General features: G+C 43.2%; 1 protein-coding gene across 1 annotated transcript in view; it reads right to left on the minus strand.

The window, feature by feature from the left end:
• Positions 1-209: 209 nt before the first annotated feature.
• Positions 210-21,931, minus strand: part of acsl6 (acyl-CoA synthetase long chain family member 6) — a gene marked incomplete at both ends in the record, with an annotated part of 80,570 nt that continues 58,848 nt past the window's right edge. Inside the window, 11 exons of the mRNA XM_080749054.1 lie at positions 210-350; positions 2,681-2,752; positions 2,924-3,025; positions 4,548-4,691; positions 5,128-5,244; positions 5,482-5,570; positions 15,867-15,939; positions 16,560-16,655; positions 17,718-17,852; positions 18,721-18,855; positions 21,728-21,805. Coding sequence (XP_080605180.1) covers positions 210-350; positions 2,681-2,752; positions 2,924-3,025; positions 4,548-4,691; positions 5,128-5,244; positions 5,482-5,570; positions 15,867-15,939; positions 16,560-16,655; positions 17,718-17,852; positions 18,721-18,855; positions 21,728-21,805 — 1,182 coding nt within the window. The remainder of the gene's footprint in view (positions 351-2,680; positions 2,753-2,923; positions 3,026-4,547; positions 4,692-5,127; positions 5,245-5,481; positions 5,571-15,866; positions 15,940-16,559; positions 16,656-17,717; positions 17,853-18,720; positions 18,856-21,727; positions 21,806-21,931) is intronic.

The following is a 21,931-nucleotide window of genomic DNA, read 5'->3' on the forward strand; positions in this document are numbered from 1 at the left end:
TGTCAATGGTGTGCTGCTGCTGGGGACAGGGCATTTGTTTGTTTGGGGGGGATCGCAAGTGGCAGGCCAGGCTCGCCTTGCTCTCCAAAAGCATTTAAAGGCTAAGATGCGTGTTCTTCATCGCATTAAGTTAATGGGTCGCATCAAGTTAATGGACAAAGAGGATCTTAGTATTAAGATGCTTGTTCGGAAACGGGATCCGCGGGTCTTCACATGGTGATGCTGCTATAGAGGTCCTCGATCTTGTCTTTGAAGAACTCCTTCAACTCAGGCCTCTTGGCCTTTAGCGTAGGGGTCAGGAGGCCATTTTGTATGGAGAACATGTCGTTGTGGATGTAGATGTTTTTCACCTAAAAGAGGAAATAAGCAAATAAATGCATGTGAAACCGAATTCCATGAGACATGTAGCATAAGTACACGTCCAAGACATGGAATAAGCAAACAGCAGTCCAACACAACGTGTTGCTGTGTGGGTGGTATAGGAAACCACGTCTCCCCCACACCGCACACACCATGGACTATGCGTTTTTGCTCACATCTAACAGAGCAGAGGATACCGTCTGTCAAGATACCTTGACGGATGTCCAGAACAGAGACAGTCCGTCTCCTCTCGGCCCTCAAACCCTGTTCTCCTAAACTCCCTACGCTGCAGTATATCAGTAAGGGCCCCTGCAGCTGCCTTTACTAATCAGAGAGGGGAGTCTCCATATGCTATGGTTTTGAAACAATATAAAATGATATATTTTATGCTTTGAATTGAATTGAACATTTTTTATTAACTTTGATCCTCTTGTAACAAAACTAATTAGATAAAAGGGCTAGTTACAGCGGTTAATAAGCATTATTTCAATATTATTTTAATAAATGTTACAAGAAAATCAAAGCTATGTTTTATTATTTTTATTATCTTTAGTCACATGGGCACTGCCCCCCTAGTGGCGAAAAAAAGAACCTCTGGGAACTCAGATTGCATGGGCACATGTCTTGATTCCTCTTCCTGTCTCTCTCTCTCTCTCTCTCTCTCTCTCTCTCTCTCTCTCTCTCTCTCACCCTTTCTCTGAAAAGTATTTTAAAAACTTTGAACAAAAAAGGCGTTGGAACTCACACGCACCATACTGCAGCAAAAGGTCAACCAACCAAATGACTTTATGCAAATTTGGGGAAGAAGAAACTCTCCTCCTTACCCCCCCTCCTCCTTACCCCCCTCGCGGCGGCGTTACTCGTTTACGGCCGGCCGGGGGGCGGCCGGATCTCGGTCACTGGATGGAAAATTTAGGCCGGGGCTTCAGTAGGCCTCGGATCATTTTATTCATTTCATTAAAAAAGCTGCATTAATTCGGGATCGGCACACTGGACGTCGTACCGCCGGCGGCGCCGAACATTCGGTGAACATTGGGGGGCTCAAAAATGTATTTTAAACCATTTTTAATGGAATATATCGTCGGACCATGTAAAATGGCTCGCTGGAAAGCGTAGGACGAGCCAAATTGTATTGGATTGAAATAAAGCCGAACTTGTTCGGGATCGGCACATAATAATGATGAAAAAAAAAAGAATACATCTTTGTCTATAACATCGCAAAGGTAAGGTGCTTTTGCTGGCACAAAACCCAATAAATAAATAACAACATCTGGCAGTAATATATTTCGGTGCCCCATTATACTCATTTCATAAAATATTCCTAACCAAGTGATTTAAAGTCATTATTCCATTCTCCTCAGTGAATTGTTGTGATTTCGAATTTATAAATAAATGCTTTGATTAGATACGGTACCTTTTATTTATTTTATGTGTGCATTGAAATGATTCATTGACTATCTCTGAAAGAACTTGCTCCTCTCAAGATGAAGTGAGATTGATGAAAGAAATTGTAAAACAAAAGTCACTATAGATCATTATTCATGAAGATTCATTGTTATCAATAACAAATTATCATTAATTTTCCGATTGGTAATAACTCGCTATTGATTTATGATAATTTTATGGTAATTAACACTCATTAAGGTGTTTCAAAGTGTCTAATCGCTACAGTGGAAACAATTTTCTCTGACGTTTATTGAGCTAGGGAATATTTGCTGAAAGTCCATTCAGTGTTTCTTTAAATAAAGATGCTCACCTGTTCTCATTTCTCATTTTTGTGCATATTCAAGCATGCACCTTTGTAATCATGTCATTTATTTTTCATATTCCAACAAGAAGCTTCCCAGTGAAAGCACATTCTCCTACTGTTGTCCACTGAATAACAGGGACATAATGCCTTGCTTAAGGGCACCATGATCAGATTTATTGAGGGTGGGAAGAATGCTACTGGTGAACCGTCCACATTTTGAGCGTGGGATGCAGCTATAACAGAAAATCAAGAGTGTTTGATCCAGGTGGTGTCTAACGTTTTATTTGCAAGGACCCCATAATGCTGAGAGTGTACAAATGGGACCAAATGGACCCTATTAGTATACTCCCAAAGTTACATAACTGTTATGGTTATTCAGGGCTAGCTCTTTATGTGTTTCTGGTAATATTATTGTCTGCTTATTTTGTATGTCCCTGGCAAAAATGTAATTATGACAAAAACAAGCCAACGTGGCGATGACCCCTGGATGTCAGAGAACAGCATTCACGTCTTTCTTTCTTTCTTTCTTTCTTTCTTTCTTTCTTTCTGTATTTCTTAAAGCACACCTACCTGCTCAAAAGAGTGGAGGCCGCTAGCCTTGCCAAGGCGCACCAGGTCTTCAAGTATAGCCTTCTTCAACACCTGCTCCAAACAACAACACCAACAACAACAACAACAACAACATTACAGCAAATTCTTTATTCATTATATAACAACAATAGTATCTGCATCTATGTTTGGAGCTGGATGTCAGACAATGAGAATGTTGGAACAAAAAATCTGTTATGAGATATGAAGTTGTTAGCCTCCTACCGTGTTTTTGCACAGGTCCTTGAAGGATCCTTGCATGCCTTTCTTCTTGGCCCATTCAGGCATGACCTCTGGATCTGGTACCACAATGCCCACCAAACAGGACTAGATGAGAGGGCCAGGCAGGGGGAAAAAATACAATGTTAGCATTGGTTCTCAAAGTGGGGTGCGCGCGCGCGCGTGTGTGTGTGTGTGTGTGTGTGTGTGTGTGTGTGTGTGTGTGTGTGTGTGTGTGTGTGTGTGTGTGTGTGTGTGTGTGTGTGATCTTATGTGTGTCCAAGATGCTTCATTATCTCCCTGTGAGCAAAGATAAGGTATGTTCTACTACACATGAAGGTTTATGAGATACTTACACTGCATGTACTGTACGTCTGTCAGTTTGTATGTGTGTGGGCGTGTGAGTGATCTTACGCGTGTGTGCATGTGTGTTTGTGAGTGTGTGAGTGTGTGTGTGTGTGTGTGTGTGTGTGTGTGTGTGTGTGTGTGTGTGTGTGTGTGTGTGTGTGTGTGTGTGTCCTAGAAACAATTCATTTACTGTACAGCTAATGGCGTCTTTGCCCCATGGTTCAGCCATAGGTCAAGATATATTTTACGATGCTGACAGAGAGTCATGAGTGTACGTGGGTGTGTCTAATTGGGATGTAACTCTAGGGGAGTGGGGCAGACTTACAGTATGACATAAAGACCCTTTGTGTAGAGGAGATTAAAGGTGCCCACGCTGTAGTGTAGATAATGTGCCGGATGTCCTTAGGGACTGACATTCCACACACTGGATCATACTCTTTTTTTTTCTCTTGAGATTTACACCAAAGATTAATTGCTGAGACCATGACCATGTCTTAGGCCAGTGACTTTCAACCTATTGCATATAAAAGACCCCCAGTTTGATATACACCAGGCCACAGACCCCCATTTGATTCTAGTTTTTATCTTTGGGATATCTATACTGTAAAATCCTTAATGTTCATTTGAATAATCAATCAATTTGTATTCCACCTTGGATCAATCAATGGAACACGCAGCTTTGCACACACACTCCTTGGCTGCCAAACCACAACCTCCACCCCTCATTTCTCACATGGCCCTCTTCTAGCACCACCAAGAGGCCGATTCTTGCAAAACACATTTTTGGACACTGCTCCTACAAATTTTGCCCTTAAATCACGTAAATCGGTACACAGTATGTCTAGACTCATGTCATCAACATGGATCTGTCCCATTTAGCGCCACCATCAGGCAGATTTTTCAAACACCTTTTTGGACACTGCTCCTACAGATTTGGCCCTAAAATCACGCAAAGCGGCACACAGCATGTCTAGAGTCATGTCATCAACATGGACCTGTCCCATTTAGCGCCACCATCAGGGCGATTTTTACTTCTTACTGGTCTTTGTTGTACTATATTTATCGATATCTCTTTTCATATATTATCATTAAAATATTAGTATTTTGACAATTATTGAGCCCACCCCACGGCCTACTAGTGGGCCCTTCCCAAAAGGTTGAGAACCAGTGGTGTAGAAAAAGAGAGTAAACATGCAACAGGTCTCACTGTGGTGACTGACACAATAACTGGTCAGCTACAAGCGTGCCCGACATACATGCATTCTTGTGAGAGTGGCCTCACCTGCAGGCTGTCTCCATGAACGTAAAGCTGAGACACAGGTTCACTCCTGATGTAGATGTTCTCAATCTTCTCAGGGGAGATGTACTCGCCCTGCGCCAGTTTAAAAATGTGCTTCTTCCTGTCAATGATCTTCAGAGTGCCATTCTGGAGGAGAGAATCAGAGAGGAGAGGCCTTACGATTTGAATTACATTCACCCATTCACAAACACATTCACCCGCTAACGGTGGAGTAAACCATGCAGGAAGCCTTCTTTTCAAGTATTTTCAGATTGGCCAAAGAAGGCAATATGTATACACAAGGGTCCCTTTTGTCCATGCTAGTCCCCTAAAGGGATAAACACCTAAACTTCTTTGCCTTTTTTTTTTTTTTACCATTTTGAAAACATTTTAAATAGTTCAAATAGCTGATCTACAAGCTCACAACGTGTCGATGTAGATCGGCTATTTGAAGTATTTAAAAATGTTTTTCAAAATAGTAAAAAAAGGCAAAGAAGTTCAGGAATTTAGGGTTTAGCATGGACGAAAATAGGGCCCAATATACAGTGTATATTTTATAGTGCAGTGTGATGGCGATGCTTACCGGTAACCATTTCCCAATATCTCCTGTGTGGAGCCAGCCATCGGAGTCCAGCGTCTCAGCGGTCCTTTCAGGGTCTTTGAGGTAGCCCTTGAACACATTTGGTCCTTTCACACATACCTGGTTGGTTGATTAGTAAGAGGAGGACAGACAAGGCAGAGAGAAATAATCTCAGCAAAGTGGGCCACTGGTCTGAGGTCTCTGGTGAAATTAAATTCATACACACCCAGGCATAATATATCTAGATACGTATGTACAGTAGATGTTTATATCTACAATATTCAAACCAAAAAGCTAAAACAAAGGAACAAACAGATGTGAACATGTACACTGTACACTTATTCAGACCACACTCACCTCTCCCTCTCCCTTGGAAGCAAAGTAGTTCTTCTCAGCCACATCCACCAACTTTATGAGGTTACAGGGGAGTGGGGCCCCAACATGACCTACACACAGTAAGAGAACAACAGACATTCATTACTGACTGAAACGGACAACATTTTTAAACACAACAGTTCACAACTTCATGTTGCTGTTGAAGAAGGACAAATATACCATGTTACCCACTAATATACTGTTCATAGGACACACTGAATGGAGTGAATAGGGAGAAGTGATTTGACAATGCCTCATTTCATAACATTGTTACAAGTTGACATTCAAATGTTTATGCCAAGTAAAGAAGGACGAACATAATACACAACAGTAGGGGGAGATGTTAGCCAACATATGAGCAAGTATGCTGCAATATTGTTTGATAGCTGTAATATCTAGTGCCTGTGCATTCACAAGACACTATTCCTGTCCGCACAACAACAGGCGGGCCTGTCTGTCTGTCTGTCTGTCTGTCTGTCTGTCTGTCTGTCTGTCTGTCTGTCTGTCTGTCTGTCTGTCCTACTGCTTGTGTGTCAACAATAACTGAAAACGTTTTAACCACATTCAACCTGGCATTGTCATGCCATTATAGGCTAAATTCAAACATTGCTAATCTACAAGCTCACAACACATTATGTTGTGAGCTTGTAGATCGGTTATTGTCATTCTTCGTAATAGGATGAAGTGCAGTATATATAGGGCTGAAAATGGCTAATCTGATCTGGATCAGGCTTGGCAGATGAGTTGGAGGTACTGTAGGGTCAGGGCCTGCTGGAATGAATTTCTTTCTCAGATTGGTCACAGCGCACAAAGTGTTTGGCTTCTTATTATTTCCGCTGAAGGCTGAAATAGGATATTACGTCCTGTAATGGGAGAGCGGGGCTGAATGGATTTCCCTCTCTTGAATGATAACTGTAGGCCTATAGCACTTTTCAAGACTGAAGTCACAAAGTGCTGCATAGAAAAATTACACACGAAAGGCACGCAAGAAAAGCTATTCACAATTACCGGTAAAAAATCTGCTAATAGCTGTTTTACAGTACACACAGAATTCAACATGTAAAAGCTGATACCGAAATCGACATGAAAGGAAATATAATATAATAAGAAAAAGGGAGATAATATAAAATAATAATATAATATAAAATATAAAATTTACAAGAAGGCTTTTCTGAACACCTCTGTTTTCAGGAGTCATTTAAAGGATGTGACAGTGTCAGCTTGTCGAATTGACTCGGTTAGGACATTAGGGGGTTTATGAGCAGGAACGGAGAAGGCTTGATCTCCTTTGTTTACAGAGTTTTAGGGACATTTAAGAAAGAGACACTACCTGAGGACCTTAGGGCACAGGGAGGTGTTGTAGGGGGAAAAGAGTTCAACAAGATATTGGGGTGCAAGACCCTTTGAGCCTTAAAAGTTAATACAAGAAATTGAAAATCAATTCTGAAAACAACTGGAATCGCCAGGACAGGGCTGATGTGGTCACGCTTCCTGGTGTTAGTCAGAATGAATAAGTTAGAGGCCAAGGCACATGGAGACGCCATCCTAACAGATAAGCTCCATCTCCAAACTCACATACTACGCATGGGATGTGGAGATGGCTTTTACTGAAATAAATTGCATAATTGCTACATGTAGCAGAGTTTATCAAGATATATACTTATACTATAACCAGGGCCAGGGGTCACTGCCATACTGGCTTGTGGTGGACATTTTTGTCAAAATTCTATTTTTGCCACAGACATATACAAAATTCGTACACAAACACATAAACAGCTAGCCCAGGTCTGTAACTCTGAGAGTGTACAAATGGAATTACCAAATTTGGTTCCATTTGTAATCTACACTTTCAGAAAATAAAACATTTGAGAACCACTAGTACTAGTGGACCCCCAATGTGCCATTCATCGTGTCTAGTAAATCAGTGCCATACTGTACATATGTTTTTTTAAATATATGTTTGACTGCCAGGAAATGGGGAGAGAGATCGGGAGTGACACGCAGCAAAGGTAGTCGGGAACGGGAATCGAACCAGCGATACACTATCAGGCTACACTGGGCCTATATGGTAAGCGCCTGGACGCCGGTAGGCCAGCGTGTGCCATAAAAAAAAGTACCATACATATTCTGAAGAAAACCTGGAAATAACATTATAATGGGGAGTAAAAGAGAAAATCTAGAATTTGCTACGGAAAAGGAGAAGTCTTGCCACACATAACTCAAATTATGAGATAATATTTAAGGCTGTTAACCACCCTATAGTGTCCGTATTCTGTCATACAGTAACAGGCAAAGTTCTGCAAAAAGCTATCTATCAAGCTACAAGCCCGGCTATTTTGGGAGGGTAAGTGGTTGGTTAAGCAGTTCCATTTGGGGCAGTAGGCCTAGATATTTCATTATTGCGGTTTTAGCTTTTGAATTTGTAGAAAAGGTAGGCTAGATAGTTGTGCATTTTTGCTGGCACTACTCTGAAGGAAAGCAGTATTGTTCAGAATGGAAGAGCATTCCCAAGCATTTCAGCTGGGAATGCTCACATATTCTTTTAACGACAGCTGGCCCTGCCTCATTCTGAAGTCTCATTCCTCAAAGCGAACAGAGGAACACAATTGCCAAAACTGATGTGAACGTTACGTGACCCTTGTCTTGTGTGGACTATAATATATTATATTGTCATACCACAGATCCTACCCAGATCAATCATAAATGGCATTTCAAACATATATCATATAACTGTGAGCAGCAATGGAAGGAGGAAGTAGGCTAACTCAAGTTGTCAAAAAACTGTGGTGGAGTAAAAAGTACAATATTTGCTCCTGAGATGAAGTGTAGTAGAATTGAAAGTATTGGAATTTGGAAATACTTCAGTAAAGTAAAAAATACCTCAAAATTGAAAAACTTTACACTGCTGACTGTGTGAGCCACCAGCTTGTTTCATTTCACACTTTGAGCATAGAGGGATTCAAATAGGATTTATAGTGGATTGACTCACTAGCTTTCAATGGTTCCTAATCCCATTCTCTCCTTAGGAAGCTGTTTTACTGTGTGTGTGTGCGTGTGTGTGTGTGTGTGTGTGTGTGTGTGTGTGTGTGTGTGTGTGTGTGTGTGTGTGTGTGTGTGTGTGTGTGTGTGTGTGTGCGTGTGTGTGTGTGTGCGTGCGTGCGTGCGTGTGTGCGAGCGTCTTAAAATGCTCCATTATCTCTCTGTGAGCAGAAATATAGTACTACATGTCAAGGTTTATGTAATCTGAAAACCCATTGGCAAAAAAAGGAAAAGAAAATCAGAATCTGTTTTGAGAGATTAACATTTATGAAACACTTACACCCTTGTGTGTGTGTGTGTGTGTGTGTGTGTGTGTGTGTGTGTGTGTGTGTGTGTGTGTGTGTGTGCGTGCGTGCGTGCGTGCGTGCGTGCGTGCGTGCGTGCGTGCGTGCGTGCGTGCGTGCGTGCGTGCGTGCGCATGTGCGCAAGTGCGTGTATGTTGGTTTAACATAATGTAATAGTATATATCATGCCTGTTCTAGAAATATTACATCATTACAGATTTATTTTTTCTCTCAAAGAGTCAAGGTCACAGTGCACAAGGTTTAGCCATTGACTACTTTGTTTAAATGTCATGTCACAAAAGAGGGTGTTTGTAGTTTGCAAAAAGAGTGTAACTGATAGCCTAGTTAATGATAGCGTGTAACCCTGTGAATAGTGGGGACCTGATGATCTGTCTTGTGATGTTTTGTGTTATATGGTTTTGTGTTGTTTTTGTGTTGAACAGACTGTGAAGACAAATTTCCCCTCGGGGGACAATAAAGATTATTATTATTACACACAAAGCTAGGCGATAACGTAACGCGACGCCCCGCACAAACCTAACTCGAACGTGACGGCGCCTCTGCCCTCCGCCTCAGAATTCACACTATGGTGGCTTATACTATGATGATTAGTAGAATTCTTCAGTTCTGGTAAATATTTGAATTTATTGTGGAAAATGTCAAAATTGTAATACAATGATATCAAAAAGAAAATGCACTTTTGTATTTTGTATTCTTTTTTAATTTTAATTGTTTGAATACTTGAGTATTTTTAAAAGCAAGCAGCATTCTCCACTTCTCCACTACTTTATTAACTCAAGTAGAAATTTGACTGAGCAACTTCCACTTGTGGTTGCGTAATATTTGACCAGGAGGAGTATCATATTTTCGGACTCAAGCTTGAGCATTTGTCCACCACTGCGGATAAGCAGAGTACATTATATATTGTCACTGTCTGGCAGAAACCTTGTATCTCCAAGTTTGAAATTTGTACATTTTTTCATACAAGGCCGTCGCACAAATGTAGTGAAAACAGCAGATCTACAAGCACACAACGCCTCGCGGTGCGAGGCGTTGTGTGCTTGTAGATCGGCTGTTTTCACTAGTTTAAATCATTTTTAAAATGATAAATAGTGGTAAATACAAAACAAACGGTTTTGGACATACAAGGTTTCCACTCGACAACGACAATATACCGGTATAGAAAAAAAGGACTGCTGAAACCATCCATCATGTCTCACTTCCTCCCACTCATCTGAATGACTGCCCTTTTGTCAGGCTTTTTATTTTTCATAAAACGTCTCTTTTGTGGTTATGAAAAGAAACTTCCACAGTGGTTTGAATACAACTGTATTCACACTGTCAAAAATCAACACATTTTAAGTACAACGGGCTGCCAAGAGGCGCGAACAAAAACGCATCTAATTCCTGGCCGGTATACTCTTAGATAGATAGATAGAACTTTATTGATCTCAACGGAAATTCAGTTGTCAATTTTGGGCATGATTGGACATTAATATGTGAATATAATTATCCAAAGGTTTTCAAAATGGAGTGCAGCGCAAGTTTATGCAGGGCATGGGAGTCAAGTTGCTGCTCAGCTGTAGTCAGATGTCAGTCAGCTCTGTTCTCATACCTCATTAACATATCTGCTGGTCATTATGTCACATGACTGCCATACTCCAATCAGAGCTCTCAATCAGTGAGAGAGGGCGAGATCATTTAGCGACCTACAACCGGATCGCGACGTGGTCGGTAGTTTTCAGCGACCGGGTCGCAAAATCGAGCGACCGGGTCGCTAAATCGAGCGACCGGGTCGCTAAATCACCGACCGCGGCGCTAAATCACCGACCGCGCCGCTAAAGCGAGCGACCGGGTCGCTAAATCGACCGACTGGGGCGCAAAATCTTCCGACCGGGTCACTAGATGTACCAACCGGGTCGCTAAATCTACCGACCTAAAACTGCAGGCAGGTCGGTAGATTTAGCGACCGGGTCGGTCGATTTAGCGGCGCGGTCGGTGATTTAGCGACCCGGTCGCTCGATTTAGCGACCCGGTCGCTCGATTTAGCGACCCGGTCGCTGAAAACTACCGACCACGTCGCGACCCGGTTGTAGGTCGCTAAATGATCTCGCTCCTACTGCAATCAGTAGGGAAGGCTCCTTTAAATAGAGCTGGCTTTCTCTACCAATGCTTGGTTCCGGAGCTTCGGAATCATTTGCTGCTTGCTTCCTCCTCCACACCAGCCTCCACCTTTGCATGATCAGTCTGGCTAAGCTCAAATACTTGTGATTGTCTGATTAAGTTACATGTCAATGTGGTTAAGCAAGTACTGTGATCTTGACTAAGTTTCATGTCAATGTTGTTAAGCTCATACTGTGATTTTGTCTAAGTTCATGTCAATGTTGTTAAGCTCAATACTGTGATTTGACTATGTTACATGTCATGGTTATTGCTATTTGCTATTCTATCCCTATGGGGGGGGTATTGTTATGCGTTCCCTGATTTTGCTTAGCATGCTCAGAAAAGCCTGCACAAAATTCAGGGAGCACCTCCGAACGCGGAGCCCTTCAAACGCCAAGTTTAACTGTATCCCATTTATGCAATAAATGGTTAAATATCCTTGCCAAGTCTATCTGTTCATTATGTAATAAATTGTTATATTCTTGACGTGAATGTTCCTGCCTAAAATAGCAGATCTACAAGCTCACAACATGTCGAATAGTGATCTCGTAGATCTGCTATTTGGGAAAATGTTTGAATAGGGCTTACTGTAAGTGGTTAGATCAAATAAAGAACTCTGGCATTGGTCAGCCTCTAATGTAAATTGTTTAAGTATACCATATCAGCTGGATGACAGACAGACAGGTGGGTGTACAGTGTAAACTGGGAAAACAAACAATGATTGCTTTGTATGTGGGTCAAGCACCGTTTCTACAGTGGTGGAAAGTAACATTTACTTAAGTACATTTACTTAAGTACAATTTTGAGGTATGTGTACTCCACTACATCTCTGACTAAAATATTTGTACTTTTAGGCCACTACATTTATTTGAAATCTTCAGTTGCTAGTTACTTTGTAGATTGATTATTATTACAAAACACTTCAAACATTTACATTTCCGCCCTTTGAAAATAGCTGATCTTAGTGATCTACAAGCTCACAAGGCATCGCGATGCTGCGCATTGTGACCTTGTAGATCTGCTATTTTCAAAAGACATTTATACATTTGAAAACTTGAAATGGGACATTCTGCATAATGAGTACTTTGGTACTCATTTTGAGGCCAATATTTTGTACTTTTACGCAAGTACATTTTGAATACCGGACATTAACTTGTAACTTTTATGTTTTACTTTTATTTAAGTAAAACATGTAAGTACTTTTTCCACCACTGCCATTTCCATCCTGATCTTTGCTCAGGGCTCCTTCACCTACTGTACATACAGTATGCAATAAAAGTGAGTGTAATAATCACACAGTACGTGGTTCTATGACACTAGAAACTGGAGGGAGGGGGGGGGGGGGGGTTGAAACTAATGTTATCACTGTAAAAGCCACTGCTTTCAAGTAAACAGAAGAGAGAGACACACAAACCCCGGGGGGATAAAACTGTAAATTATATCGGAGAAGAAGGCCATCATGGAAAAACTGCTGATCCACCTCTACAGATGTCTTGTTTTCTTAACGTAGCACACACGTGCCCATCCAGCGGAACAACTAAGTGGTAGGCTGGAATGTCAGGTGTGCACGTGGGTGTGGTATCATATCACACCAACTACTTTAAACACCCTATTTTGGGCATGTCATAAAGGCATTGTTGAAGAGAAGAATACATCCGCATAATGCTCCCCAAATAACTTTATTAACCCAGCGGTAAAAAAACACGGCCTTCGTCAGGTGTACTGACGAAGGCCGTACAGCTTGAATAGTAGTTTTTTTACCACTTGGTTAATAAAAGTATTTTGGGAGCATTAAGACAGTGTGCGGATATATTCTTCTCTTCAGTTTTCCATTTTTGATCCAGCACCTGTCGCAACTGTTTGGATGTGCGTGTATCTCCTGACCGCTATAATACGCAATGTTCAAAAATGCCGCGAAAAACTGCCAATCTCTAAGCTTGCAGATCGGCAATTTATTAAGTGGTTAATAAACGCTACGGTTATATTTTGAGGAACTGAAAAGGAATCCTATTTGCTGCGTGTGCATAATGCCATTCCAGCAGGCCAATGCAAAACAGTACGGCACCATGTTTGTACATGTTTGTTTGTTGGGGATTACTATCACAGTACAACCTTGTTGATTTAGGCATCTGCTGTAATTATCAGTAGGAAAGATGTTGCCAAACACAACTTCTGTTTCTCTCTCTCTCGGCCCCCCTCTCTTTAAAAAAAACACACTCTCTCTACGCAGAATCTCTCAGCACCCTTCACTCTCTCTCTACCTACTGTACACTCGCTGCCCCATGCCCCACATTCTCTCTCTCTCTCTCTCTCTCTCTCTCTCTCTCTCTCTCTCTCTCTCTCTCTCTCTCTTCTCTCTCTCTCTATCTCTCTCTCTCGCTCTCTCTCTTTCTCACTTCCTCTGGCTCTGTCTATCGTTTCCTGTCTTTCATACAGAGCCCTTCTTCCCCTTTGTGTGTGTGTGTCCGTGTGTCCGTGTGTGTGTGTGTGTGTGTGTGTGTGTGTGTGTGTGTGTGTGTGTGTGTGTGTGTGTGTGTGTGTGTGTGTGTGCGTGCCTTCGTGTACATGCAGGCGTGCATACAGTTTGTAGGGCTATTGTCGAGTCCAGTGTGTGACAGTCAGACAGTGTCTGTGAATCATGAAATAGACCAGCTGACCTAGTGACCACATTGGAGGGGTTTGCAACACGTGCTCTCAACCAGAGCGACTTACAAAGTGCAAGGTAATGCCTGGAACATCTTGTCAAACAGTAACTAAGGGTATAAGCGTTTAGAGGAACAGCAGAACATGGTTTTGCGTCAAAATTAGCGAACAACGCACCCAGCATCCATCTAAATAGTATACCTAGGATTTATCTTGACAGCTCACGTAGCATCAATCCAAATAACACACCTACCATTCGTCTTACAGTAACACACCTGCCATCGATCTAAATAATAACATACCTAGCGTTTCTCTTAACAACACATGCATCGACCGAAATAACATAGCTGGCATTTATCTTAAAAACACACCTAGCTTCTATCTTCATTACTGTAAATAGCTGATGAACAGGAAGTGCATTATATCAGATAGTGTGGGTATGAGAGAACAGTAGCCATGAAGGCTAGGGTAGGAGAGTTGACCGTGTGACTGAGACAAATTCATGTCTCAGTAAAGCCCCTATCATAGTAGGCACCGCGGTGATAAGCTATCCACCGCGGTGTAGTCTTTTTAAGTCTAAAACTACTACAACATTGCGTCATTACTCGCGGTGAAGAGCTATCCACCGCGAACCCCGACACATCTCTCTGTTTTTACTTTCAGACAGATCGATCCATCACCCCGTTCACTGATTGGTCGATCTAGACCAGTCAGTCACAATGATAGTACTTGACTATGATGGCCTCCACTTATTTTCTCACTTTAGGTGGATAGCTTTACACCTAAAATTTGCGGTGGTAGGCTCTTCACCGCAGACTCTGATAGGGGCGTTAGACATAAGGCAAGGGTCTTCAACAGGGGGTCTGGGACCCCTAGGGGGTCCTCAGAAGAGTTACTACAGGGGTTTGTATTATTGCTTACTATGTGAAATACACCCATGGGCCGGGAGGGGGGGGGGGGGGGGGGGGGAGCCCTTTTCTGGGTGGGAATTAGACATAAAAATAAGGATATTGGGTGATATAGCAAAGCATTCCTAACAAGTTTAAAAATGTCATGAACAGCAATTAAGGCAAGACTTAATTAAAGGCTAGCTGAGCGAGCTTATAATCAAGCATTAACCCACAAACAAATATTGGTACAAAGGAACATTTAGTGTGTTCATGTGAAGTTAAATTCACATGTCGAGTACACTGTACACTCAATTCAGAGCTGGCATCACTAGATTGACCAGACGATCCTAACCTTTCAACAGTGCATACCAGGGCAGGAATGTCAGGGAGGCCATGAAGGCCATGGCCCTCGTTGCCCCTCAGTTTGGCATTGTGCCCCTCCAAAAATGTCATGCCCTGAGGCCAGAATGGCCTTAACTCTTTTACCGCTTTGGACGTTCCCGTTCGCCCCATTTTTCCCGGCGGCGCGATGCCAATTGTACGTTCTTTGGCTCGTTCTTTTGTACCTTGTTTTGATGTCTGTAAACTGATGAGGGGTCGCGCGGGTGTGTACCGTAGAGACAGCTCCCGTAAAAGTGCTCTCAAAAACCCACTGGACGTTAGCATCAATGGAGTAACAACACTCTTCCTTGTTATTTTCTCTGGGTCTATTGCTCTGTAGCGATTGAGCTGTCTTGACGGACGGTAGCCTACCGCAGCCATTTCACATTAATTCTTCCACGAGGCTGCCCTCTACTGCTAGTATAGCGAAAGTACACCTATTTAAGGAGAAAAGAAAATAATAATGATGAAAAAAAAAATGAATACATCTTTGTCTATAACATCGCAAAGGTAAGGTGCTTTTGCTGGCACAAAACCCAATAAATAAATAACAACATCTGGCAGTAAAACTGTTAATGCCCCAGCTGACTGTAACACTTTCTCCTCTGTCTATGTCTTGTCAATGTGTAGACACCAGTGTCTTTTTCTTGTCACGTAGACACCAGGGTCTTGTTGAGTCCGCATTTTAAACCAATCCAATATCTTTGATTTGTGCAGGGCTGATCATCAGTTTGTATATACCCATTTAGTTATTTCACAGCAGATATTCTACATATTATAAATGTAACCCTTGAATTCAATTAATTATTTCAATGGACTAAAATCTTGTTTTATTTGATGGCCTTCCTGCCCTGGCATTTGGCCTTTGTGCCCTAAATAAATGTACAACCCCAAAGGCCAAGTAGCCTTGCCCCTAAAATGATGAAATTCCAGGCCTGGTGCATACTGTATGTACAGGATGTCTCACCTGTGGTACAGTCTCCAGGGGTGGTGAAAGTGCAGCCTGCTGTACATTCTGTCTGACCATACGCCTCGTATACCTGCAAACACACTGGAGAGTCAGGACTAGCAAACTGTGTTGCTGTTTGCATGCATAAATATATATGTGCGTGCGTGTGTGCGTGCGTTGGTGCGCGCTTTACTAATTAACATATGTTTTATGCCCATATATGGAGATCCCTGTCCCAATGTCATCAATATTAAGGACATATCTGGGAATGCCCATGTTTGGTAATGCCCATATATGGGCATGTTCTGACATAACATTGTTGACTATCATGCAGGGCTCTCCATATATGGGTAACTGGTCCGATATACATCACTGGCCAGATGGCCAAGAATTGGCGTGACCTCGCCCTTTAGGGCAAGGTCGCATGTCACCCTGAGGCTTCTTACTAGTACCTCTGTGAGTGTGTGAGTGTGTGTGTGTGTGTGTGTGTGTGTGTGTGTGTGTGTGTGTGTGTGTGTGTGTGTGTGTGTGTGTGTGTGTGTGTGTGTGTGTGTGTGTGTGTGTGTGTGTGTTGAATTCCTTGGATGCCCATGCATTGTGTTGAATTCCTTGGATGCCCATGCATTGTGTTTGTGTGCGGATGTAATCGCTTGTACCGGTAGCTTGTGTATCAACAACACATGCCTGCTGTACATGCATTCTTAGCCTGACCTGACATCCCAGAGCCGCTCGCAGGAAGCCCAGGACAGTGGGCGAAGTAGGAGCTGCTCCTGTTACAATCATCCTCAGCCTGCCTCCCAGGCTGGCCTGCAAACACAAACACTAATGTCATCCTGTAGGGCGGCTGTAGCTCAGGAGGTAGAGTGGGTTGGCCAATGATCCGTGGGTCGGAGGTTCAAATCCCAGCTCCTCCTGTCAACATGTCGAAGTGTCCTTGGGCAAGACACTGAACCCCACATTGCCTCCAATGAGTTGGTTGGTGCAAGCTTGCCACCATTGGTGTGTGAATGTGGGAAGTGAGGACGCTGGCGTCGAATGTTCGCCGCTTCACTTCCCAATGTATGAATGAATGAAACATTGTAAAGCGCTTTGAGCACTTGGAAAAGTGCTATAAAAATGCGATTCATTATTATTATTATTATCCTGACGCCTAGTTCAGACCAAAGATTCAGCACACAACACAACAACAAGGGCCATTCACACTGAGCACAATAACTATAAAGATAACTATAACTATGTCGTTCACCATTGTATTTTATTATAGTTTATAGACTTTTAAAACTATATTTCAGTGTTCAGTGATAATGGCCCCTGAGCCTGATTTATACTTTATACGGCAGTGCTGTGTGCCGAAAATAGAAGATGTTTTGGCACGCGACACCATCGTACAAACTAGCATAAATTAAGCATTAGAACGTTGCAGAGGAAAATCACAGCGGTCTGAATTACACCTAAGGCTGCACCCACTTTTGCTGCAATCAATCTAAGGGGTAAAGGATGGGAATTGTATAGAACTGAATCAGGATCAGAATCTGAATAGTGAGGAAAAGTATAAGTGTGTGCCAACAGTGTGACTGGTGCTGTAAACATGGCAATCAAAAAAAGCGGGTCGCAGTGGTTCAGGTGGTAGAATGGCTGACTGGGAACCAGAAAGGTTCCCAGAAGACCATAACTGCTCTCCAAAAAAAAAAAAAGTTTCAGCCCACTGTTCCTAATCATGCGATGGGTCAAATGCAGAGTACAAATGTCCCGGTGGGGATCAGTACAAGTTACACAAGTGTGTGTGTGCGTGTGTGCGTGTGTGCGTGCGTGCGTGCGTGCGTGCGTGCGTGCGTGCGTGCGTGCGTGCGCGTGTGTGTGTGTGTGTACCTGTATCTTGCTGAAGAAGATTTTATCCCACATGCTGTCACTGCGAATGATCCCGGCGCTGAGCTCAGCACCTTTCCTTTTGGCCGCAAAGTTGAGGAGCCAGCGCTTCCATGGGCTGTTAGCTTGGCTGAAGATCTGTGGAGAAAACATCAAATAAATTAATGGGTGCTTCTCCCAGACTGCTACAATATTCCCTTGCAGGAGAGGGGGGGGAAAGGGCTTGGTATGAAATAGCAGTAAATCAAGAAGGTCTTGTCAATAAAGATTTGGTCATCCATGGTGTTATATTACCTACTATCCTATTATAGTACTTCCTCCTCCATTATAAGGAATATGATTTATTTTCATTTAGTGCTGTCAATAATTTTGAGTCACATTGATCAACGGTGGGGTGAAACTCTCGTCATAAACAAGTGGCTGAGGATTCTCACCAGTGTTTTGTTTCCTATTTTATCGTTTAGTAAATACTGTGTGACGCAAATTCATCCTATTCCGGTTTCTCAATTGCTGTATTGAATTGTTGTACGTGTTTAAAAGCAGCACATTATGCACAGATTAGGCAAACATTCATTAGTGTACACATTGCACATATGCGTATAGTATTAGTATTGTGACAGGCTGACAGCATTTATCTCCCTCCCCTCCATTTTCCTGTGTGATTTAACATTTTCTGTCTTGCTTCAGTGACAGACAGGGCAAGTTTCGTGGGCTAGTCTGGGGACCCAGGAAAAGGTTTAAAAAAGCTAGCACATGCACCAGAAGATGCAGGACAAATCTGTTGAATGTGACTTGCCCCCAGTCAGTTTATTAATTGACTGGGGAATGTATTCTCATCTTGGCATCATGAAATAAAATCATTTGTACACGTTATTAGATAGATGAATTTAGAAAGACAGCAAGCTGATTGTGGAGAGAGGGAAAGACGTGCCCCGGTTAGTATCGAACCAACCGTGATAGTAATTCGATTTCAGAAAAAGACTTTTCCTCTGTCTGCTCCACCCACCTTGTCATACATGCGGTTGAGCAGTCGTGGAACCACGGGGAAGATGGTAGGCCGCAGGGCTTTCATGTCATCTGAGAGGAGACGGATGTCACCCTGATAGAAACCAATGCGTCCTCCATGGCAGTACACAACAGACTGTAGAAGAACACAATGTTCACATCAGGTCTCAAAGCACGCTTACGGTTGGGTCTGTAGACTCTGTACAGCACATCTTTAGTGTTGTTTGCAATGAGTAAACCAGCCCCCTAAACTTGATGTTATTATGGTGTTATTATGCTTTGTACCTAACAGTGAAATCAGTGAAAGCGTTTAAGGTAATGTTATTTATCTACACATTACTATTATACTATAACCTACGGGTATGTTGTTTTAACCAAAATCCCTTCATTCTGATAACCTGTTATCAGCCTGTCGGGATTTTATTTCTCGATAACGACCGCTCAGCCAGACGTTATCCCTTACTTATTTTGAAGTGTTGCTTCTTCTCTAAATGTGGACTGAAGTACATTGGACTTCCCGCCCAACGAGTGCGTTGGTTGTGCCTTTGAACGAAAAGTGTCTACCATTATCAGTTCTTTTGATTTCACGTTGGGTTTCTTTTTGCCACAATATTGACTGTTAACCACTTAAACACACTACACTAGTAATCACTTTGTCCTAAAATAATGAGTGAAACCAGCAGATCTACAAGCGTCAAGCTCCGAACTTCTAGATCTGCTATTTTCACAGTTTATTTAACAATGACCAAAACATAGGTGCCAGGTTGAAAAGTGGTTTGTCTCAGCTGCCCAGCTGTAGTAGCTGTTGATTACTGGAACAACACACACAGACAGACAGACAGACAGACAGACAGACACAGTGAAACTCTCTCCCCCCTGTTGATTACTGGAACAACACAGACAGACAGACAGACAGACAGACAGACAGACAGCTACAGTGAAACTCTCCCCCCCCCCCCCCCATAGCGTGCAAACGCTTCCTGTTTGTGACTGAGGGCATGTGAGGACATGAGAACCCAGAGCACCCGCCCTCTCTGAGGGTGAACGGGTGCATGAGGGAGCGACAAAAAGGAATGTCTATATGATATCGCCTTGAATGACGCCTCACGCCTGAACAACACAGTAGATGCCATCCGCGCGCACGTGCGTGTGCGTGTGTGTGTGTGTGTGTGTGTGTGTGTGTGTGTGTGTGTGTGTGTGTGTGTGTGTGTGTGGTGGCATTGCATGATCTGGTGTGAACATTATGCCGAGCTTGAGTCTCTGGGGAAGATAGGTGGTTTCCTCAATCTCTTATTATCAAAGTCAACAAATCGAGTTGCTAACAAAACACAGGCTGGTCCAACCTGATTGACTGTCTAGAACGCACGCACGCACGCACGCACGCACGCACGCACGCACGCACGCACACACACACACACACACGCTCGCGCGCGTGCACACACACACACGCATACGCAGACATAAATAGTTTTCTTTTATTGTGTCTGCAAAATTATCCCTAAAAATGATCCGGCTTTGTCAAGCGTCTATGCGAACACAATTGGCATGTGTCCGGGGGAGGAAAGCCGGGCAGGGAGGGTGATGTTGGTCATACTCATGCAGGCTGGGGTGGCACCAGTCAGCAGGGACTGTTTGGCAGGAGGAGTAGTGCTCCCGTTGGGGACTCCTCACTGGCAGATGAGTGGGTAAAACAGTAGTGACACAGAAATGTGTGTGAGGAGGAATTCATTGGCATAAACAACTAAGTTGGGGAGAAAAAGGGGGTAAAAATAATTGTCTATGCCCTACTGATGTCGTGTATCTCAGATCTGTAATGCTGGGCATATTACAGTTAAATTGGCACTCAGCATATTGCAGTGTAGGTGTTTGTATTTACTGAGGGGGTACTGTGCATGTGTGTGTGCGTGCGTGCGTGCATGTGTGCGTAAGGTGTGTGAGTGGGTGTGTGGGGGTTATGTGTGGGTGTGCGTGTGTGTGTGCGTGTGTGTGTGTGTGTGTGTGTGTGTGTGTGTGTGTTGGGGCTATGTGTGTGTGTGTGTGTGTGTGTGTGTGTGTGTGTGTGTGTGTGTGTGTGTGTGTGTGTGTGTGCGTGGGTGTGCGTGTGCGTGTGCGTGTGTGTGGGGGCTATGTGTGTGTGTGTGTGTGTGTGTGTGTGTGAGTGGGGGTGGGGGTGTGTGTGTGTGTGTGTGTGTGTGTGTGTGTGTGGGTGTGTGTGTGCGCTAACCACAGGAATGGGAAACTTAAGATGGCATGTGCTGTATTTCTAAAGACCTGCCACACAGCTTAACGACTCTCACGCACATTAAAGTTGTTATTCTACGCATAGATGACCTACTGCACCCAGAACGAACGTTCTTTTAAAACGACTTCCAACCTGGCATCTCTGTTTGGGGCATGTCATGATATTGTCGTTGTCGGGCAGAAACCCTCGTATCTCGTAAGTTTCAAATTTGTAATTTTTTTCGTAAAGTAAAGCACTGCTTCATCATATGGCCATAGCACAAAAGAAGTGAAAACAGCCGATCTACAAGCACACAATGCCTCGCGGTGCGAGGCGTTGTGTGCTTGTAGATCGTCTGTTTTCCTCACCTATGTCGCGCCACACATATCCTATGCGGGACAAAAGTATATCTTAGTTTATCTCATCTTACAAGGCGTGTCATATCAAGTCCAGCATTCAGCCAATGAATATAGCCTTCAGGCTACAGCATCTGGACTCCTATGTCGTCATGACGACAATGTTTATTTGTGGGTTGCAATTGTTAAAACTTTTTTTCAGTGCATAATATAAAATGTAGAGGGCGCTCAATCCCTTTGGTCCTGATGCCTATTTTATGCACATAGCTATTCACTGATGTCTCCCTTCTGTCGGCCCACGACATCCTCAACCCACCCACCCAACCGCCCACCTGCCCGCCCACTGAAAACACACACACACACACAGATTGTTATCCCAGTCTGTGCTCCAACAACTAAAAGTCACGCAAGAGTTGAAGCCAGGACATTACCTCGATCAGTCTCTCGAACATGTGAGCCAGGGGGAGGAAGGAGATGAGGCAATCATCCTGGTTGGGGAAAATTACTCTCTGATGGAGACCGGGAGAGAGAGAGAGAGAGAGAGAGAGAGAGAGAGAGAGAGAGAGAGAGAGAGAGAGAGAGAGAGAGAGAGAGAGAGAGATGTAGGAAGATAGACAGACAGATAAACAGGCAGA

Source organism: Nannobrachium achirus (assembly GCF_963921795.1).
Source record: "Nannobrachium achirus genome assembly, chromosome: 19".
Taxonomy (NCBI): domain Eukaryota; kingdom Metazoa; phylum Chordata; class Actinopteri; order Myctophiformes; family Myctophidae; genus Nannobrachium; species Nannobrachium achirus.